Source organism: Pelodiscus sinensis, chromosome 8 (assembly GCF_052426305.1).
Source record: "Pelodiscus sinensis isolate ZL-2025 chromosome 8, ASM5242630v1, whole genome shotgun sequence".
NCBI classification, from domain to species: Eukaryota; Metazoa; Chordata; order Testudines; family Trionychidae; genus Pelodiscus; species Pelodiscus sinensis.
Genome location: NC_143059.1, coordinates 8,782,190 through 8,804,518, shown reverse-complemented (window position 1 = coordinate 8,804,518; position 22,329 = coordinate 8,782,190). Strand labels below are relative to the sequence as shown.

Sequence of the window (22,329 nt, the reverse complement as noted above, 5' to 3'; positions counted from 1 at the left end):
AGGGCCATTCAAAGTAATTACTCCCCAGTGCCTCCTGGGGCTCTAAATTGAGGTAGCATGTCCACATTAGAGAAGCCTGCCTCGGACTAATTTTGAAGCTTCCCTGAAGTGTAGACGTGCTATTTCGAAATAAGCTGTTCTGTAAGAAATACTGCGAAATAGCTTATTTCAAAATAAGCGTGCACTATAAACGTACCGTTAGTAGCTAAGAACAACTGCAGTGTTTTCATGTCAATTTTAATGAGAATTGGGTATTCAATCCTACAGGCAGCTTTGAAAATCTTAGTGTCTGTGTGTCTGTACAATGTCTTAATTAATTAGTATATGTAAAGCAGGTATAGAGCCCCAGTCTAAAGGAACTGTATATGTCTAAAGTAATAATGTATTATTAAAATATTACTACTATTTAATAACATAGTCATGACCACATATATTTAAGTACATAACAGGGTTCTAAAATATTTAGATTTGTTGACTAATTTTTCTCAGGACCATGTCAAAGACCTTAGTTCTAAACAATTTTTTAAATATTATGCAAGTCTTCAGAGAAAGCTTTAATTAGAGACAATTTATAAGAGACAGAAATATGGTCACACACACAGTTTCCAAACAGTAGATGTATCAGAAGCCACTGTTAGAGTTTACCAAGGTAATTTTTACTTTGTGACAATTTCTGTTCTTCGATGATCAAATGCAGTTCCCATAAGAGTTTTGCGACGGTGTCAGCTAGCATGCGTTAGCCATTTGTTAGTAAATTATAATATTAGACTTTAAAACAATTACTCCCTATTTATTATATCCTGTCATTTTTCCTATTGTGCCTCTTGTTACCACAGTCTGAAAGGTTAAATTAGAGAAACAAAGAACAATAATTCATTTGTAGTTACAAAATTATACACTGTCCAAAAGCTAAGTCTTATTAACACAGACTTAAACCTGTGAAAGTCAATAACCCGGGAGGTACAACTATAAGTCAAGTATAAGTACAAACAGAAAACAGCAAGTAGAGATGCATTCCATCCCCACCCCTAACCTTAACTCTGCCCCTGGGAGCTGACATGATCTTCAGCCATGGAAGTCCTAAAATAAAGGAGACAGGAGGAATGACTAGTAAATGAGCCATTTCATGTTGCAGGTTGTGGGCCACGGAATCATATTCTTTCATTTGTCTGCATGTGTTCCCTGCATTGTGTTAGGGACAACTGTATTTATTGGTGAAAGGATTACCTGGAGTTGGTCACCATAGGAGGAGAGGTGCAGGTGCACCCAGAAATCATGGACTCCTTGTGGCTGGGTTGTGTTATGACTTATGCATGTAGAGGCGCACGACTGTATGCTACAAAATCCCCATGTCGATAACAGTCTGGTAGCAGTCATAAGAGTGCACTGCAGATCAGAGGAAGTGGAGCTTATGTTCCTGAGAGAATCCTTATAAGGACCATAGACTATACTACTCAGCAGAGAGCTGCTCAATATTATCAGGGTTGATGAGATGGTTGAATACAGGCCAGGTATAGCCAGGTCATTAGATATGCTCTAAATGCATATCTCCTGTTGTAACCACATGATCTGTTCCGGCACTATCCTATATCATCTGGAAGGATAGAATGCTACACAGTGCCTGTAATGGGTGGGTTAAAATACATTTCAAAGAGAGGAGAATTAAGGTTGTGGGGTGATATGGGTACATACTCTCTGTCCTGGTTTTAAGAAGTTTGAAAATTAAATGCATTTGATGTTCTGGAAGCAGGTACTGGTGGTGAACTTCAGGTCTGCAATAACCAAGTTTTGGGGCTATCAATTTTCCTTGTTTTTTGAGGATGTAGTTGTAGTCAAGGATCACTAATGAAGAAGCACAAGGAGGCTTCCTGGGAACACTAATAGCTTTGCCTTCCTCCTGGTTCCGCCAGGTCCCCAATCTGGAAGGATAAGTCCACACTACATTTCATGGACCAGGGTAGGGAAAGGAGCTCTGTACAACAGTGTTCCCTCTAAACTGTGTGGCAGCACAGCTTCACAGGTATTTAACCAGCCCCACCAAGTCGGAGGCTCAGAGCTCCCTGTGTGGAGCTGCCTGACTGGGCAGGGCTGATTAATCATTTGTGAAGCTGTGCTGTAGTGCAGCATAGAGGGAACACTGCTGCACAACCTTCCACATCACAGAATCATATAATACTAGATCTCGAGAGATCGTCAAGTCCAGTCTCCTGCCCTCATGGCACCATCTAGACCATCCCTGATTTATCTAAACTATCTCCGAAGATGGAGAGACCTCAATCTTCGTAGGTAATTTATTCCAATGCTTAACCACCCTGACAATTAGGAAGTGTTTCCTACTTTCCAACTTAAACTTCCCTTGCTGCAATTTAAGCCCATTACCTCTTGTCATATCATCGGGCATTAAAGAGAATAAATTTTCTCCTGCCTTATAACACCCTTTTAGGTATTTGAAAGCTGCTATCATGTCCCTTCTCAGTCTTCTCTTTTCCAAACTAAACAAGACCAGTTCTTTCAGTCTTCCCTTATAAGTCATGTTTTCTAAACCTTTAATTATTTTGTTGCTCTTCTCTGGACCTTCTCCAATTTCTCCACATCTTTCCTAAAATGTGGTGTCCAGAACTGGACACAGTACTCCAGTTGAGGCCTAATCAGTGCAGAGTAGAGGGGAATAATTACTTCTCATTTCTTGCTTACAACACTATTGTTAATGTGTCCCAGAATAATTGCTTTTTTCCCCCCAACGGTGTTATATTGTTGGCTCATATGTAGCTTGTGATCTACTATGACCCCTAGATACTTTTCTGCAGCACTCCTTCCTGGACATACTAAATGGGAAGTGACTGTGTGAAGTACTTTGCATTTGTCCTTATGGAACTTCACCCTATCTATGGCCATTTCTCCAGTTTGTCCAGATCATTTTGAATTATGATGCTATTCTCCAAAGCAATTGCAATGTCTCCCAGCTTGCTATCATCTGCAAACTTTATAAGCATCCTCTCTATGCCAATATCTAAATTGTTGATGAAGATATTGAACAGAACTGGTCCCAAAACTGACCTCTGCAGAACTCTACTTGTTATGACCTTCCAGCATGACTGTGAACCATTGGTAAATACTCTCTGGGCTACAATAAAGTGGGTGCATAACTGTTTGAATAGATATTCCCAACCTTCTTATCAATAAACTAGGGGAATACAGCATAGATTATGTGAGACTAGTAAAGCATTTGCTACAAAGTCTAGATATACCACATCTACCACTTTCCCCTTATCTGCAAGGCTTGTTATCCTATCAAAAAAACGATCAGATTGGTTTGATATGATTTATTCTTTACAAATCCATGCTGTGGTTTCCTGGGTTGTCCTTATTTCCCTTTCTATAAATGGGCACTATATGTGCCCTTTTCCCATCTTCCATGACTTTTCAAAGATGATAGCTAATGGCTCAGATACCTCAATCAGCTTCTTGATTATTTTATTAAATCATAAGAGATTTACAAAGCAGTTAACTCATCTCCATGGGTTCTCAAATGAATTGGAATCCCCCATGAAGGCTAATTCTGCATGATACTGTCATTCTGATAAGTGTGAGCTGAGCCATTTGTCTCAGTGAGTGCTCTTTTTCCCCTGGTTTGGATTGCTTGTTTTCAAGACAATCTTACTATGCAGGTGGCTTTTAGAGATGGAGCGAGAGTGTATTTCTGGTGATGAGTAAGGGGTCCTTCACAGTGGCTAGGTTCCCCTAAGTGCTACAGTAATACGAAAAGTAATTATTGATATAATATCCAATCAGAGAACAAAAACGAAACCATATGCCTTAATTGCCCAGTTACGTACCATAATTAGTAAAAAAAACTTTGTTGACTTAGAGACTGTCTGCTGGATGAAATATGTTTACAAAAGGTTTTAGTCAAACAGTTATCAATAAATGAATCCATAAGAATCTGTTTGCAGATAATTCATCAGCAGAAAAAGGGGCTGCTCTCCTCATTTAAATTGTTTATTATGAGTCTTTCATTGAGCTGTACTTGTAAGTTTCTATCACAAACTCTTATGAATGGTCTCTGGTATGAGGCAAGGCCATAGTTCAAAACAGCTCATAAACGAGTGCTGAATCGTAAGCTCCCATGCACGTGGTTTACTGAATCAAGGCTGAAAACAGTTAAACACAGACCAGACTTTTATAGTGCAGTCCCCTGGTTTTATTAAAGGATTCCTCCTAACTTTGGACTTTGCTGCAAATTAACCAGGGACATTGCTGCAGATTTTGAATACAAGTTTAAGAGGGTTAGACCGGAGAGCAGTCAAGAAAAATTAATTAAAACATAAAATGGAGACATTTTAAGAACCCATTTTACTGTTGTTTCCTAGTGAATAGGAAGGGAAATGTATAAATCACATCCTTAATGTGTCTAATTGTTTGAATTAAACCACATTAAAAGGGGAAAGAAAGATTTAATTAGTGACTTCTGCTTTCATGTCAGTAATGCTCTAGGAAGGGCTCATGGGGAATCATTTGTTGAATTTCCATAGCCAATATGAAGGAAGAATTGGAAAATTTGGAAAATTTCCTAACCTGGGATAAAGTCTCCAACTATGGATACTGCTGCTAAACCATGTGCAACCAGTGACTTATCACTGGAATTCATAAACATATTTCTGAAGAGCCAATCCTTTGCAGAGGACCTAGTAGAAGCAAATGGCAGGTGTTAAAACATTCTGTGCCAAGCTGTGTGCTGTATTCACCCTACTCCACCATCTTACCAATTACAAAAGTGCTGGTCCATCAATACTTCTAATGTTTTTACCTACAAAATCTCAGGATTCTTGGGCTCCTCTGAAACAATATCTCCAGCCACCTCACACCTCACTTAGGGCTAAGCACCCTTAACTGAGGTGATCTAGCTGTGGTACCAACTTCTGTCAGACAATAACGTGCGCGCATCCATGTCCCACACAAAACATGCAGTCATGGGCACATAACATACTCCTGAAGAGATTAGATGAATCCAAAATCTGTCCATCTTTAGCAAATTCTTTGCAACATTCCTACTTGATGCATCATAATAAGAATGTCACTGATATCATCAACAAGTTCTTTTTAACCCCATGTCCCTCCTCTCTCTCCTCCTACTCCAAGAGTGAGACCCTACCCTAAACAGAGCTTTTTGTCATTTGCAAGGACCCAGAGCCAGTCTCCATGAAGACCAGTAAGGATAACCTTGCTGCTAATCGGATTAACATGGACGGCGCTTCATAGATATTATGGTACTGAGTGACAGTACAAAGCCATCCAAGTGATTAATGTTTTTCTCAGGTGACATTCACTAACTACACATGTGTTTGCCAAGTAGTGAATTGCTTCCCTCCTTGGGAGAGAGCATGGAAGTATTTTGTTTTAAACGGGTAACCACTTCATCAGGACAAACCCACAGAGGAAGTGAGCAGGACTCATTTGAATAGGAATGTTGCCAATTGATTTCAGTAGGAGTGCAATCCGGCACTGTAAGCATCATTTTATCCCTGTGACATTGGACAGAATTCTACCGAAGTGGATACCAAAGTAGATGCCACCTTCAGGCACCTGTTTGTGAGCATGTTCTGCATGAGGTATCACATTATGTTTGTTGTGCAATTCAGGGACAGTTAACCTGTGGATATACACTGTATAAACTGTTCTGTATTCAGAGAATTCTGTGCAAAAGTGGGGAACACTCAGGCTTTGGCAGAATATGCTCTGTGCCCTATTTTGTTTTTATGGTCAGATGCCCCTGGTCTTCCAGTGGCTGTACTGATAGTAATAGCATCCCTCGGTATCATTAGAAAGACTTCTCTTATTTAGCATCTTGTAGAGTTCTGGCTAATGCACTTACCCCCTTCCCTTACTTTTTTTCAACAAATAAATTAATGAACGGTGTGTGTATTTGGGTGTGCAAGTGCACACACAGCTATACTTGTTGGAGGGCAGTTAATTAAAATGTCTCTTATTTGTGCCTCCTTTGAAAAACCCTAGGTTTTAAAATCCTGCCGGAGAAACACTTAGGTTTCCACAGATACAGTTGTCACAGAAAATGGACACTGTTGTTTAGTATTAAAATCATGTATTCCAGATGTGGGCATTTGTTAGTCAGTCTACTCTAAAATGACATACTGCTGAATCTTTAAAGGGCTTCAGTTTGGGAAAGCAAAATAGGATTGGGCAAATTGCTAAAATATTTAAAGTGCAGCCTGTTAAAGCTTTTACTGTGAAGAGCATCACGTCAGAAGTTGTATGTGGTAAAAGCAAGTAATTGGCTTTCCATACCTCTGCCAGTCAGTCAGCATGGGGCTCTGTTCCGATCCCTTCTACTTCATTGCAGATGCTAATAGCAACTCTTTTGATATTTATTTTTTGGAGGGATGGGAGCGGGAAGAGAGAATATTTATGGACATGAACGTGACAGACTATTTTAAAATCAACTGAAAAGCTTATTGAAAAATCTCCCAGGCCCCAACCTAGCATTTAAAAACTTATTTTTTGTTATTTTATTAGATTTTTCCCTCCTAAAGTAGGTGTGTTGAAAACATTGGTTTAAAGGTAAATACTTTTTTTTTAACTTTGATCCCTGATTGGATATAGCTCTTGGGATATTTTCCCATCCATAATTCATAATGTTTTCCAGTTACATTATCTTTGACTTTTTTTTTCTTCCCCAGGCATGACCCTTTGTTAATTCCCGGCAACGAGCAGATTGACAACATGGATGCCAGTGTGAAAAAATATGACTCCACAGGGATGTTTCATTGGTGTCCAGCCAAGGACATTGAAAAGGTCATTTTGGTGGGTGCCTTAAAAGAATGACCATCGAAGTTCTATCCAAAGAGAGGCCTTGTTGACAATAGGAATGTGGGATGTTTAGTGGGTTAACATAGTTTTCAGTGCCATGGTTTTAAAAATGACATAGATATCAGAAATGCCATATGGATGGATTTTGAGCCAAACCTTTTAGGTATTCAAGCCTAAAACTTTACTTACGTCACTGATAATTGGCCCCAAATCTTGAGATTATATTGACATATGGGTCAATGGGTCTACTCAGCAGCTTAAAGTTATACATGTACTTTATACCTTGTGTAGGCTCAGAGCAAGGATTATGTAAATCAGATTTACATACATAAATCACCATGTATCATTTGCCTCTTGAAAACCAAGAGATAAACTTAAATAGGGGAAAATTCACATTGACCAATAAGGAATAATGCATGATCATCTTGTTTTAAACAAGCTTGTTTGAGTGCCTTAACATGAGTAAATGGTACTGCTCGTCTACCCATCTAACAGTGTACCGGGTCTAGTGTGTATTCATTTCATTGTTAAACTGGGAGGGCCATCAAACTGACTCAAGTAATTAAAAATAATTACCGGGCCTATCACAATCTGTTACATTCAGTGAAAGTTTGTTCTGTATATGTTCATACACTCCTACCTAAGAGTAACAAGTAACTAACTCCAGATCTCAAACACACAACTGATGATATTTGAAATGAGCTCCCTGGTGGATCTTCGCTTTGTCGCAGTTTATAAAGCTTTTCTTGAGATTGCTGTCTACACTTTCCCCATGCTATTGCATGGTGTAACCAATAATGGTGACAGCCCCGGTTTATTCTAACGATTGGGGCATAAAAGGTTGTTTCCCAAGCTCCTCAGGGGTTTCTATAATAACCATGACATTGTTTGGAACTGCGATATTGGCATTTAAACAATCAATAAACTAGTCAATTCCAGGGACTAAATTGTTAGAGTTTGGTCTGAGCATTTTAAATTAATATTCATTCCAGGGTGTTCAGTAGGCCATGAGGGGCAACCTTACCATCCATTACTTCATAACAGAGAGGGATCACTAGACATGATTGTATAACAGAGGAAAAAAGAGATCAGCTATAATATTTTAAATATTTTTTCACAGATCAGTCAGGTATGACCTTAGCCTGTTCTTCTACTTTGAAAAGTATTCCTGTAAAAATCGCATTGTGGGGTTTACCTCATTTATTATATCTTTTTTTACTTCATATCAATTTTTTTTCAGTTTGCAAGTACATGATTTTTTCCCTTAACTGCCTGCTCCGTAAATTCAACCTGGGATCTGCAAGTTTTGTTGAGTTCTTTCTTGTTTCATGCATCGTCACCCGTGATACAAATCCTGTGAGCAATAGACTGCCCTCACTTACACTTACACTTGTCCACTGTCCACAAATTATGTCCGCATGTGCATCGGTGCAACCTTACCGCACAAGTGCAAATGAGGGCATAATTTGAAGATGATGGGGTTGCTCAGATGATCCTCTAGTTGAAAATTGTGTGAACAATCGTGTTGATGATGCCCAAACCAGAAAATAATTCACCTTTCTTCCCTAGGGCTTTTTTGGTTGTGCAGGGCTGACAGCAGTTAAGGGCAGCGTGTCACTCAAATCAGCAGACATGCCTTCTAATCCTTATGGGGGTTTAGTTTGTCAATTGGGAAGGTGACATTTTTACATACTTTTCAGACAAGAACAATAGTTTGGCTCAGTCTTGTAAATTCCTGATTCAGCAAAGCACTTACGGACATACATGGGACTATTCATATGCTCCAAATGCAAGCTGAAATGTTGTACAGTATCAAAGCCACGATGCTTTGCATCTTACAGGATCAAGTCCTTAATTTTCATGCAACTGAGAGCAGAATGGGGCTTTCACAGAAAAAAAATGAATACAGTTGCAATCGTGCAATTGAAAGCAGAACATTTTTTTGAAGTGACAAGAAAGAAACCTTTTGGCCAAAATCACTCCAGAGTTAGAATATGCTGCTGAGATACTGTCTTTGTGTTCCATGCAGTCTGTGTAAACTGTAAGCAGCAAAGATCCACAGCTTACTCTGTGGATGAAGAAAAAAGAATAAAAATATTGTTTTCTTGCTTCAATAAATATGTTTCCCTGACTCTGAACATAAGAATGGTCATACTAAATATCAGAGGATTCAGACAGACGATGAGTCTATGTTGTCAGAAGATAGAAAGGACTTAATAAACTGTCCTGTATGGTTCTTTCCCTTTGAGTGATCCATCCCCTGTTGTCCACTCCCAGCTTCTGACAATCAGAGGGTTATGGACACCTAGAAGATGGGTTAGTGTTCATGATCATCTTGGCTAATCATGATTGATAAACCTATTCTCCATGAAAAGCTTTTACTCCTTAGTTCCTCACAGCCCGTAGCTAAGTTTGTTGAAGATCTACCTCACTAATGTAATTTTGATGCATGAAAGGAGATATTTATTAGTGTAATGCAACAGCACCAACAGTGGATCTAGATATGACTGTCATTGTCAACTAATGACTTCATTTAATGGTTATCTCAATGTGTGGGCTGCCTTCAAGAGTGACTGGGATTAACGTCTGTCATTGAGATAAGCAGGCAGTTCTGAACACTATTTAGATATGTGCCATCAGGCTCTTCCTTCTGTCCCCTCAGATGTTCTTGGCGATGAAAAGTCACCAAAAGTCAAGTTCTTTCACCATGGTGCAAAGGACCCTCTGGGGCTTTTGGTATCTGGTGTAGACTAGAGTGGCAGAGAGGCTACTCCACTTTATTCTGGGGGTGGTGCTGGTGGCAGCTTGTCCCAGGACATAGACTTAAAGCATGTACTTACACTCAGGGGAAGTTTTTGTGACTAAGTCCAGGATCCTAGAATGAACCCTCCCCCAAGTGGCACCATGCACAGCTCAACAATATAAATGAGAATCGGGTGTAGATTTTAAGGCTCCCTTCTGTTTCTAGGTCAAGTGACATGCAAGAGGAGGAAAATTCCATTAGCTCAGACTCATCAACACAGCTATTAAATAGCAGTGAGCGGGAAAAGCATTCTGGGTTTTGACATTGTAATTTTGCTACAAGAAGTTACAATCCTTTATATGCTTTTGTAGCCAAAGGTTATAGCTGCATAAGTAAAATAGAACCATTCCTGTCAGCCCAAGAAAAACACTTTGAACCAGAGACTAATTGGAAAGCAACCCAAAACCTCAGGGTATGGACAGAGTTGTTGGAAGGCTTTTCCCACATCTAGGGGGATCTCTTTCTTGTCTCATACCACTGTCATTCAGGAGTTACTGCACTAAAGTTAGTGGAGTCATAGTGAGGTAAGTATAACTTACTTACTAGAGGATGTGGTGAAGGCTAGGACTTTAACAGGATTCAAAAAAGTGAGAAAGCGCCATTGACTGACATAACATCCATGAATCTATTAGCCAGGATGGGTAGGAATGGTGTCCCTAGCCTCTGTTTGTCTGGAAATGAGTGACAGGGGAGGGATCATGTGAGGATTGCCTGTCGTGTTCCCTCCCTCTGGGGCATCTGGTATTGGCCACTGTCAGCAGACAGGATCCTGGGCTAGATGGACCATTGGCCTGACCCAGTATGGCAGTTCTTGTGGTTTAAGAACATAACTCAAACAGAATAAGGTCTGAGTCTCTTCTTCCATTGCTTGTTTCCCACACTCTTTTCACACACCCCTCGTTCTCCTGTTGTGGACACATTACACCAAATAGAGTCACATCATTCTTTTTCATGTTGAGCACCGTTTTTTTTCTCAATTGCTTGTATTTTACAGTTCACAGCTATTCTTTTTACTCATACTGGAACATAAAGTGTTGCTCTACTAGAGTAGTGCAGGTTTGAATCACAAAGTTAAGCCATTGGTATCCTGGCCCCTTGGCACCAAAATGAGGGGGAGACAGTTGCATTCCTTCATGCTTCTCATGAGGTTAGGACCCCGCATTCCCCCAATCTGCCTTATCTCTTCGTTTATAATTACTGGTTCCCCCACAGAGTGTAGCGTCCTGAATTCTCTGAAACAAATCCACCATCAGATCATCAAATGCATGGTGCACGTTTTCCATGGGGACTTACGTCAACTCAGTTATGCCACTCAAGAGGGGTGGATTGTTCACATGTTTGAACATTGTAGGCCAGTGGTCTCCAGTCTTTTAAAGCACAAGATCACTTTTTGAATTTGTCAGTCCAGGATCTACCTTAAACCCAAATACCCCCGGTCCGCCCCTTCACTCAGGCCTCACTTTGTCCCCCTCTCCTGTACGCCATCTTCACAGAGTGACATTAACACCCCCCTGCCTCTGTCTCCCCCACTCTGCAGAACAAGCAGGGGGCAGCTCTGAGGCAGCTGAAGTGTAGGCACTTGAGAGCCTCCCAGCCAAACCAGTCAGGATCACCTGTCAGAGACTCCAAGATCTACTGGTAGATCCCGATTGACTGGTTGGTGGTCACTGTTGTGATTAAACTATCCTGATTTTGCAGTGTAGACCAGGCCTCTGCTGTGAACTGCAAGCTTCAGGTGAACCATGGGCCAGGACCCCTCTGTTTATACAGCAATGACCACACTCCACACACATTCAATAATAAATGTAATAATGAATGACTTAATGTCCTGCTGTTTCGCTGTGCATGAACGATATTGTCAGAAAAAGCACATTTATTCTTGGTTTAGAATTCAGTCTGTGATTCATGCTTCTTTTTCCTCCATCTCCCCCTTCCCTAATTGTTGGCGTTTTTATCCAGACCCGGAGCGAAGCAGCGATGACTGTGTTAAGTGGTCATGTGGTCGTTTGCATATTTGGGGATGCTACATCTGCATTGATTGGAGTGAGAAATCTAGTGATGCCATTACGCGCCAGCAACTTTCACTACCATGAACTCAAGCACATTGTATTTGTGGGGTCACTTGAATATCTGAAAAGGGAATGGGAGATGCTGCATAACTTCCCCAAGGTTTCAATCTTGCCTGTAAGTTTTAACGTCGTGATATCGATTATTTTTTTTTATTTAAAGACACCAACTGGACAGATTCATCTTGACTTTGATGATAGGCTTTTTACTTTTGTCTGGTTATCGGCCTCAGGACCTAGCCCTTCCCCTTTACTATATCTATGAAAACTCAGCCCTGTGAGACCTTATTAGAAGAAATTTGCAGCAGTGTTCAGTCCCCTTGTCAAGGATGAATTTCAGCTGCTATGAAATGTATTAGCTGCATTATCTATTGAACATTCACTCTAGTTCCCTGCGTGTAGCTAGTTCTGATGTTGTGATTTTTCTGACAGAATGACAGTACTTACTTATGACATTATTTATGCCTGGAAAACCTTTGAAAACTATTTTTTTATTATTTGTCTATCTATAACTGTAAAGGCTTGATAGATGCTGGCCTCCTAGCTCTCTTGCATATAAGGCAATGATCATAGTGTTTTCATTAAGAGCGTTTCCTTTTTAAGTGTTTACAGTTATGTAGTAAAATGCTTACCACCAAAAGTGGGAGAAATCCTGGTCCCTTTAATGTTAATGACAACGCCCCTCTCCCCTCCCCTGTTGACTTCATTGGAGTCCAGATTTCAGTCTCTTGAGTCCAATATTCCAAGGGCCCGATTCTCTACTTTCTTGTATCATCATTCACATTTGTGTAGTGAGTATGGTATGCTACCTCTGGTGTAAGTGAATGATTCATAATTCAGTATGGTTTTACACCCAGAGGTGTATATGATTTCACAAAGTGGAAGAATTAGAGGGTCAGGCCCTTGGTCAAATAGCAGAAGAGATGTCCTAGACTTTACAAAAGTTCAGTAAAGCGAGCTTGGCCATTCTGTTTTCTCAGCTCTCAATATTCTTTAATCCTTACCAGAATAAAAGAAAGTCAAGTAGAAGTTTACCATTCTTTAACATTTAAACTAATACAAGTTCAAAGCCAGAAGCTTTCAGAGTCCAATGATGAATTTAGTCTAATGTATGGGTAGAGATGACCTAACATTGGTTGTTTCCCTTAGTTTCTCTTCTGCAATTCCTGAGCAAGTGACATTTGTGCCTCACAAATGGCGTCAAGATCAAATTTTCCCCGTGAAAGATTTTTTTTCCTTGTAACTGCCAGCCCAGCAAATTCAGCCTGACATCTGAAAGTCAAGCCTCTTACATTTGCCAGTAATAAAGATTCAGCAATCAGAGCTTAGCTAACAATATTCTTGATGATGTGTGAGAGCAGAATCCAGCTGTTGCTACAGACCTATCCAAATTGAAATGCTATTTTTTGTTAATCAAATAAGGAGATACTGTACTTTTTTTAACCTGAGTTCAGAAAGCTCAAATTTGGCTCTCTGGTATGCATGCCTTAGAAAAAATAATGTGCAGCCACACAATTATGTATCATATGGGACCACTGCCTCATTCATTATTAAGGATGGACACAAAAGGGGCAGAATTAATGTTGCATGAAAACCTTGAATCTGGCATTTCCTAACTTCCGAGTGCCTGATTTTGCAACCTAAATAACGTTCTTCTCATGGGTTTGTGGCAGGGGAGGGGTGCTATGAACCAAGGACTCCTGCAGTTGGCCCATGCTCTTGTGTGAAAGCTCACAGAATTAATTCAGTGCCTTTGTTGGTACTAGTTTCAAGCACACAATCAATTCTTCTTTACTGAGTTACCTGGAGCTGTGCACTGGGCTGGGACTTGGGTGTCTACATCCAATTGATTTTTGAATGGCATCTGGGCTTCCTAATTCCTTTTTGCGTTCTTGAATATCTCCCCCAAATCCCTCACCAACATCCCCCAAAAGAAGGCAGGTCTCCATCGCTGCTGCTGACAACTCTTCTAGGAGAAACAAGATGGCTGAATTTTAAGCTGGGTGGGAAGCACGGTGCTCTAATTTGCAGACCCTAACTACCCTTTGTGCCATTCAGTATCTCCATGGAGTTCAGCAGATCGTTCCTCGTGAATGACCATGAGGAGAAGGGTGGGAGTTTCATTGCTCAGTCTTTAAGGAAGATGGTATGTGGGCTCTAGGGACACAACTTTGGACAAAGGAAATGTTTAATATCCCTGTCAGCATTAGGTCTGTGGGTACCACTCTGTAGAAGCTAAGTGAGCTATGGCTGGCACTCATATAACCCCAGTCCGAGTGCTGCCCTTGCTACCTAGATATAATACTCCGAAACTTAAGTTCTGGAATATTTAAGGCAAAAAATAAGTATTGTCTTGTGTATAAAATGTAGAAGGTTAAGTGTTGTATCTTGGTTGCCTTAGGCATGAAAAACCCCACTAACGACCACAACATTTCATTTTAAATACTGCATCCTCTGATAGGTAATTGTAGTTCCAGGGAATATTATATGAATTGTGCCTATTAACTTAACATCCAGTTTCTGTTTCCAAGGGTTTAATCACACAATTGTAAATATCAGCGTGTTTTGCTGGTAGAAGCATCAAAAACATGTATTGGAAAGGATTAACCTTTCTTGTGTATTGTTCCAGGTAGTACGCTTTTTAGAAAAATAGTTTCCTCTTGATTGCAGATCGAATGGCTAGGACACACAAAGCTTTCCTGTTTAAATTGAGATGTTTTTTTGCCCTAGACCTGCGTGAGCTGGTATTAGATAAACAGACATTTAGAACACACCCCTCATTATGTTCAGAAAGCCAGAGGTTGGCACATGATAGTGATTTAAATCAAGACAATTTCAAGTCACAGATGAGATGTAGAATGCTGGCATTATTCCTATTCCTTGTTTATTAGTAATAGCTTGACTGAGTATCGAGACTGAACCTAAAATGCTGCCATCAGCACCAACTACCCTTTAGATTAGCACACATCTCCTATTCCCTGGCACATAGTTAGACCAGCTTAATGTCAGAGCATAAAAAAGATACTTGTTAAATAATTTCCCAAAGCTCCTTCTCAATCTTTAATTTGTTTTTCTTTTTTCCCCTCTCCCTGCCCCCCTCTCTTTTTTTTTCCCACTCTGCCGAAGGGTACGCCATTAAGTCGGGCTGATTTAAGGGCTGTCAACATCAACCTCTGCGACATGTGCGTTATCCTGTCAGCCAATCAGAATAATATTGATGATGCTTCGCTGCAGGACAAGGAATGCATCTTGGCGTCACTCAACATCAAATCTATGCAGTTTGATGACAGCATTGGGGTCTTGCAGGCTAATTCCCAAGGTAAGAACTGCCCTATAATACTTCTCTGCCATGCCTACAGGGGACAGGACCTGGCAGGAAGAATATCCCTCACTCAGTAATTCAAAGAACCTTACATCAGCTTGCTTGACAGTTAAACCTGCTGATTGGTATGATGGCTTTTAAAGGGACAGTCACATAGTTTCCCTGCTGCATCACAAAGCAAATAGGGAGCAGCGGGGAATGAATGAACCGAGATTTTAATTTTTAAATGTGTTGCTCTTTCTCTTCCCTCCTACCCCCAACTGCACCTTTGATTGCTCAAGCTACACAATTCTGTTCGCTCTGGATTCCACGAAACAAAGTTGCGAAGATAAGCCAACTCGGGCTATCAGTGGCATGATGGTACATGCTGGCTGATATTTGGCTACAGTCCGGTGTTCACAGCAAATAACAGCCAAATGCCATGCAAGGTAAAAGAAAAGAAAGATCATTTAAACTGAGGATTCTTTACATTTTTGGTGCTTTCTTGCTCTTTGTTGTGAGAAAAAGCCCCAGAGAATTGATTTCTTTGGCAAGTACAGCTCCCATAAAGGCACAGAACAAATCTCTCAGTCTTACAGCCTGCTTCATAAGTGTCCCAAGGCCATTTTACACCATCTGTGCTGGTAATCCATCCTAAGGTGCCCTATGTAGTTCCCTCAGTGTGGCGCCAGCTTTCGTTACTCTCTGCGGAACTGCAGACAGTAGTGGCCTCTCTTAAACCTTTTAAACTGATGCAGTGAATTATTCCTCCAGAGCTATTCTAACGGCTGGTGCAGAAGGGCGATACTATGGCCCATGCTGTCCTTTTCCCTCCTGTAAACACCAACCTTGTACAACCTGGAGGAACATGAGAACGGAGATTAAGTCCATCCTTGGATAGGGAGTATGGCTGGAAGGAAGGTCTCTTGTGACCTCCCCTCCACAGCCTAAAGACAGAATGAAATTTCAAAGCACATTGATTGCTACGTTGATAGGTTTCGAACCACTCAAATGGAGTGACTTCGACTGCTGCTGATGAGATGAGCACGTAGCTCTTGTGTCAGCAGAGGAGGGAGGCTTTGAATCAGACCCGAACTTTTGTATGTGGGCTAACCAGTATAGCTGGTGTGAAAAAGTAATTAGACTTTGGAACTCATTGCCACATGATTTCAGAGGCCAAGAAGTTAGCAAGATTCAGAGTGATTGGATATTTATAGGGATAGCAAGCTGAGAGTTAGAAATTTGCTTAAACTCTGGAGCATGAAATGTTATCCTAATGACTAATAGTTAAGACCTCGCTAGTGTGACAGAAATGCCACCATACGTAGCTATGGAATAATTTTACACTTTCATCCAAAAAATCTGCTGCTAGCTGGGATATTAGACTATGGGTATGCAAAGGATATGGGAGTTCCTAGTGGAAGGTGTGCAAAGGGTAATGGAGGGGACCAGTGATTTGGGTTTGTTTGTTTGTTTATGGTCATGGACCAGATAGGTTTCCCCCTAGTGATCTGGCCTTCTTCCATGTGCTGGAGCAGAAGGTAACAGTTGGGCTGTAACACATGACCCTCCCCCGCAATGTGCTGATTAGGAGCAAGCAGGAGAAAATTCTTCCCAGCTTTGTGCAGGAGACCAGAGGCTGACAATCTGGGACTTAGCAAGGAAAAGCTTGTGCCAGTTTAAAGTGTAGACTCAAGAGAATGGAAGCTCATAATAGCTCTGTGTGCATGAATCAGTCTGTATTCCCATGGAATGTTCCCTGGATCATGTAGCTCCTGAGTGGCAGGATCCAAAGGAACAGAAAGTATCTGAAGGCATGTTTCTGGGACTGCAGCAGACAAACTATCACATGACCCTAAGACAGGAAAAGAGGGGCCTGGCAGAAAGAACAATGTTCACCAAAGGCAGATCAATACTTGAATGTATTATTCTTGGTTTTACTGTAAGTTCTTCTCAGTGTAAGGGTACGTCTAGACTACACACTTTTGTCGACAGAAGTTTTGTCGACAGATACTGTCGACAAAACTTCTGTCGACATAGAGCGTGTAGACACATTCAGTTCTGTCGACAAAGCAAGCTGCTTTGTCGACAGAACCCTGTAGTCTAGACGCAACCCTACAGGCAATAACACCTTCTGTCGACAGAACTCTGTCGACAGAAGGTGTTATGCCTTGTAAAATGAGGTATACCAGCGTCGACAAAACTGCTGAGTTCTGTCGACGTTATGTCGACAGAACTCAGCGGTAGTGTAGACGCTGGTATAGTTTTGTCGACAAAAGTCCACTTTTGTCGACAAAACTCAGTAGTCTAGACACACCCTAAGTTTCCTTCGGTCTCAAATGTAAATCTCTGTAGACAGGCCAATCAACATTCCAGGCTGGGGCAAAATTATTTACCAGCTCTGGTTTGAGCATATTTTTAGTGGATGCCCACAACTTTTTTAATTACCTGTGTAGTCATCTCACTATGATTCTGATGACATGTAAAATATCATATGAAAATGTTTATCAAACGTCCTTCACTCCTGATAAAGACCGTGGCAGCAGTGTTTAGTGTGGTGCGTTTCTTAGTCCCTCACTGCCCACAGCCATCAAAAAGGCCTCTTAGGGTCACACCTCCATATTTGAGCAAGAAGTTGCTAGGTGAAAGAAGATGACATTGAAAACTTATCACAAATCTTCCACATCATTACCAACATCTGTGTGTGACGCTTCCATGGTAGCATTACTTCTCAGTATCAGGGAAGGCTTGCTTTCCTACTCCACTGAAATGGGTTTGAGGTTTGTTTGTTTTTTTCCATTTGTGGCTTCTATACGTTATTTAGACATGTGGTGGCTCCATTTTTAAAATCAGGCCTTCTCTCTGATTGTATCCACTATCTAAATACTTATAATAATACATGCACAAACTCAATAAGTACAGCAAAGTTGACATGCATGAAACACATGAGCTATGTAGAACTAAGCAAGCTCACATCCTTTTCCTTCTCTAATCACGCTTCAGATTCATTTAAAATTCTGTCTCCCTCCTGCTGTTAGGGACCCCTTGGTTTCTTCTGGCCCTGTTCAGTGTGGCTAAAGAGCAGAAGCTTTACCTTGTTGCTAACCTCAGTGCTCGGGCACAAACACTAGTCCTGCTATTCTTTGCATGCAAAGAATCTGCCGAAGTCGAGAGGAATTCTCTCTCCAAGCATCACACCGGGGCCACAGAAGTCCATAATAAAGGGATACAAATTTGGCTTTTGCAGAACAGAGCCCAAGCAAGAGTTAAAAAGAGTGGAGTAGGGGCACAGTTTAAGCCTCCTTGACATCTTTCATTGGAGGAGGAATGGATTATGCTGCACCTTATAAAAGGCTTGGAGGAAATTCCCATTGCAGAATACTCTGCCTGAAGAACATGTCTGGGGCACAGGAAAAAGATCAATGTGCATTTTAAACATGTGGCAGGTTTATACAAATTTTCCAACTCACTTGAAAAGCAAACTACTATCCCCTCTTCCACCCACCGCTTCCATGGAAAACCGTTACCGTCTCCATAGCTTGCACCATTTACGTATCTACAACCTCTGAACTGGTTACATTGCTTTCAACACAGGCGCTTTCCTTGAAAGATCTTTAATACCACGGCTATATTGTCAGACAAAATTAGATCAATAGGGGGCATAAACTTGTCAGGCAATTGTATCCAATGTGACATTTTGTCTATGAGATGCGGTTTTAACGTAGAGTAGGCACAACTATGGTGACAATTATACAAACCACATGATCCAGCTTTCTGCTGGTCAGCAAACAACATAACAGAACCACTTTGGTTGCCCACAAAGTGCCTTTGTTTACAATGATCTATCACCAGTTATAATTAAGCGTTTTTGTATTATTTAACACACTCGTTTATCCAGGCAGAACATTTCAATTCACTTCAGCTTGTACAACTCTTGCCAAAGTGGGCCTTTCTGGTTCTGAATAGACGGTGTTTGGGAAATTTACTTATCCCTATGCAGCTATCTCTTCCCTCTTCTGTACCCCATCAAAGGTCATCTTTATTTGGGTATGAATTCAGTCAAAAATTGGGAATCTTAATGAGTTTTTGCAATGCTGTTTAAATAGCCTCTGGGGTGTTGCCATGTAGTCAGTACAATTGTGCAGTTAAGGGAAAGTACAATCTTACAATCAAGGCTGACATTTGTTTTCTTTTTAGATGGGCCAAACATAAATTATAATAGCAATAATTTCATTGATAGGGTTTTTTTCCTCTGAGCAAAAAACTGCCACCTGTTTGTTCCTGTGAGATTTTCCCACCACCTCTGACCTCTATCTCTTCCCCTCCACACAACCACCTTTTCTTTTTAAATCTTCGGCCTCTCAGAGATTTATTGGAGCAAATATGTTCTGTCTAGGTTGAAGGAGCTTTTGTGACCTAGAAATAGACTGCGGGATGCATGTATTTATCATGTCTCTGTACCTTTTTTAAAACATTTGTACGCAAATACTGCTCAAGTCCACTGTGGTGAATGTGCTACCCACTAACGGCAATTGTCATTGAAATGAAAGTCCACTCATGAACTTTCCATTTTGTTTAATTGACAAAGCTTGCAGTTAAATGTTCCCAGGCTTTTTACTTATGTTGTTTAAAGACTTCTTGGTTGACTTAAAATGAGCTTGAAAATGGGGCAGACAGAGGATAATTAATAATTACATACATGTATTTATACATATTACATGCACAAACAAACACACACTCTATAATCTAAATATTATATATGTGTTGGTCCTTGGGTGTAAAATTTAGATCTGAACTCAAACTCAGAAATAAATTATGGACCCCAAATACCCAGAAACTGCGGGAAGTTTGTGCCTATCTTCTAATTTGAACTGCTTATAACTTTGCCAAATTTTAATTGTGTGGGCAGAAATGATCTATTCACAGCGTCTGCCTCAGGCTCAACTACTTTGGAAAGTTTCAGTGAGAACTATTTCACTGCTTCTGGGAACAAGGCGCGGGGGGAGGGGAAATACATAGATGACATTTTGTTTGAGCACTAGTGCTGTCCTGATTTTGAAGCAACAATACAAAAATTGGTAGGGTATGGACATGTGCTGATCTTGTAAAAATCTGCCCAAATTTGGCTGAGTTATAAGCCTTTTAAAAATGCCACATGCTCAGTAGAAACTCCTTGGAATTTAGCAACTAAAAAAATCCAAAGATTCCGTCCTCACTGAGCATGCTCATCCGCTCATGGTTCCTACATGCATTCCACTTACTGAAGATTCCATCCTCGCTGTCAGACTGCACATACGCTACCCTCGCGGAGCGACAGGGCACCTCAGCTGTATTCACTGGTTCTGGTTGCATTGCCTAGGGTGCATTGAAACCAAGAGCAGGAAGCCCGTTTCTCTTGTGCTTTCAATTTCTGGGTTCACCTCTACAAAGAGGCCTATGAAATGGGTATTGCAGAGCCAGCTACGATGGCTTAAATGGTAGTTAGCTGAGGAATTCCCACTATGGGGGAATCCCTGGCTAGCACAAAGCTAATTCTTCAGAGCTGAGGTGCATTCAGCTAAACCACACAGACCACGTAAGCTGTATATTAAACATAATACCTTTGTAGCTGCAGCTCCATTTATAAAAGACAGGTCTTATCTGAAGCTTTATATATCCAATAAAGCTCTGTTTAAATGACATTCTAATGTTTGCAATACAGCTAAACCAAACTGGAACAAAGGTCCGAGTGACTCCTGTGCACACATTGTATTAAGCTGCTCTGGAAAAATAAAGCTAATTTAGATTTGGTGGTGGCTCTTCATCTCCTCTCAAAACAGAGGTCTAACTAGGGTACGTCTAAACTACACTCTGTTTTTGAAAGACGCTCTATATTCTTCTAAACTCACTTTTGAAAGCTCTGCTTTCGAAAGTGAAAGCAGTCTGGATGCGTTTTTTTCGGGAAAAAAACCCTTTTTCGTAAAAACCGCATAAACCTCATTTTTTAAGGAAGAGCAGGGGGTTCTTTTGAGAGAGGGGTTTTTTTCTGAAGAAACTGCGTCCCAGACTACTTTCACTTTTGAAAGCTCTGCTTTTGAAAGTGAAATTGGAAGAAGGTATGCAAATCCCCGTGGAATTTGCATATCCTCTTTCGAAAGTAGAGCATAGTCTAGACATAGCCCAAGTGATGAAGAGGCCTCTACTGAAACAGCTCTGGCAAGCCTTGGAAAAAAATTAAGCATCAAATCAGGAAAGCTGAGGGAAGAATGGCATCTTCAAGTAACCAAGCAGGCCCTTAAAAAGGTGTCAGAGCTCAAACAATTACACTGAGAGGTGCTGGCACTCTGCTTATTTATAAGTACAGGCAGTCCCCGAGTTACGCGGATCCGACTTATGTCGGATCCGCAGTTACGAACGGGGCCCGTCTCCCTGGTCTCCAGCAGACCAGGGACAGGAAGCACAGCGGCGGAGCACGCGGGCAGCGGACAGCCCAGACGTGTCTGGGCTGTCCGCTGCCCGCGGGCTCCGCGGCTTTGCTCTGCTTTGCGCCCCGTCTCCCTGGTCTGCAGACCAGGGGGACGGGGAGCAAAGCGGCGGAACACGCGGGCAACGGACAGCGTCTGGGCTGTCCGCTGCCCGCGTGTTCCTCCGCTTTGCTCCCCGTCCCCCTGGTCTGCAGACCAGGGAGACGGGGAGCAAAGCAGAGCAAAGCCGCGGAGCCCGAGGGCAGCAGGACAGCCACAGCGCATCTGGGCTGTCCCGCTGCCCCCGTGCTCCGCGGCTTTGCTCCGGATGCCTGTGGTACAGCAGCTGGGGCGCTGCCGGTTGGTCCCGTAGCGCCGCTCTGGGCGCTACTGAACCAACCCGGCAGCACCCCAGCTGCTCTGCCCCAGGCGTCCTGATTCAGCCACTGCTGGTCAGTTTCAGCAGCGGCTGAATCAGGACGCCTGGGGCAGAGCAGCTTGGGTGCTGCTGGGTTGGTCCAGTAGCGCCAAGGAGCGGCGGCGCTACTGGACCAACCCAGCAGCACCCGAGCTGCTCTGCCCCAGGCGTCCCCAAGTCAACCGCTGCTGAAACTGACCAGTGGCTGACTACAGGAAGCCCCTGCCCCGGGCTTCCTGGAATCAGCCGCTGATCAGTTTCAGCAGCAGCTGACTTGGGGATGCCTGGGGTTCTTAAGTTGAATCTGTATGTAAGTCAGAACTGGCGTCCAGATTCAGCCGCTGTTGAAACTGATCAGTTTCAGCAGCGGCTGAATCTGGACGCCAGTTCCGACTTACATACAGATTCAACTTAAGAACAAACCTACAGTCCCTATCTTGTACGTAACCCGGGGACTGCCTGTACTTCCCTGA

General features: G+C 41.8%; 1 protein-coding gene across 20 annotated transcripts in view; it reads left to right on the top strand.

The window, feature by feature from the left end:
- The window catches only part of KCNMA1 (potassium calcium-activated channel subfamily M alpha 1), a 755,813-nt gene that overhangs the window by 672,651 nt on the left and 60,833 nt on the right, over positions 1–22,329 (top strand). For all 20 annotated transcript variants that reach the window (XM_075934712.2, XM_075934716.2, XM_075934715.2 and 17 more), the window contains 3 exons: positions 6,696–6,819; positions 11,588–11,812; positions 14,821–15,013. In XM_075934712.2, the coding sequence (XP_075790827.1) occupies positions 6,696–6,819; positions 11,588–11,812; positions 14,821–15,013 (542 nt within the window). The remainder of the gene's footprint in view (positions 1–6,695; positions 6,820–11,587; positions 11,813–14,820; positions 15,014–22,329) is intronic.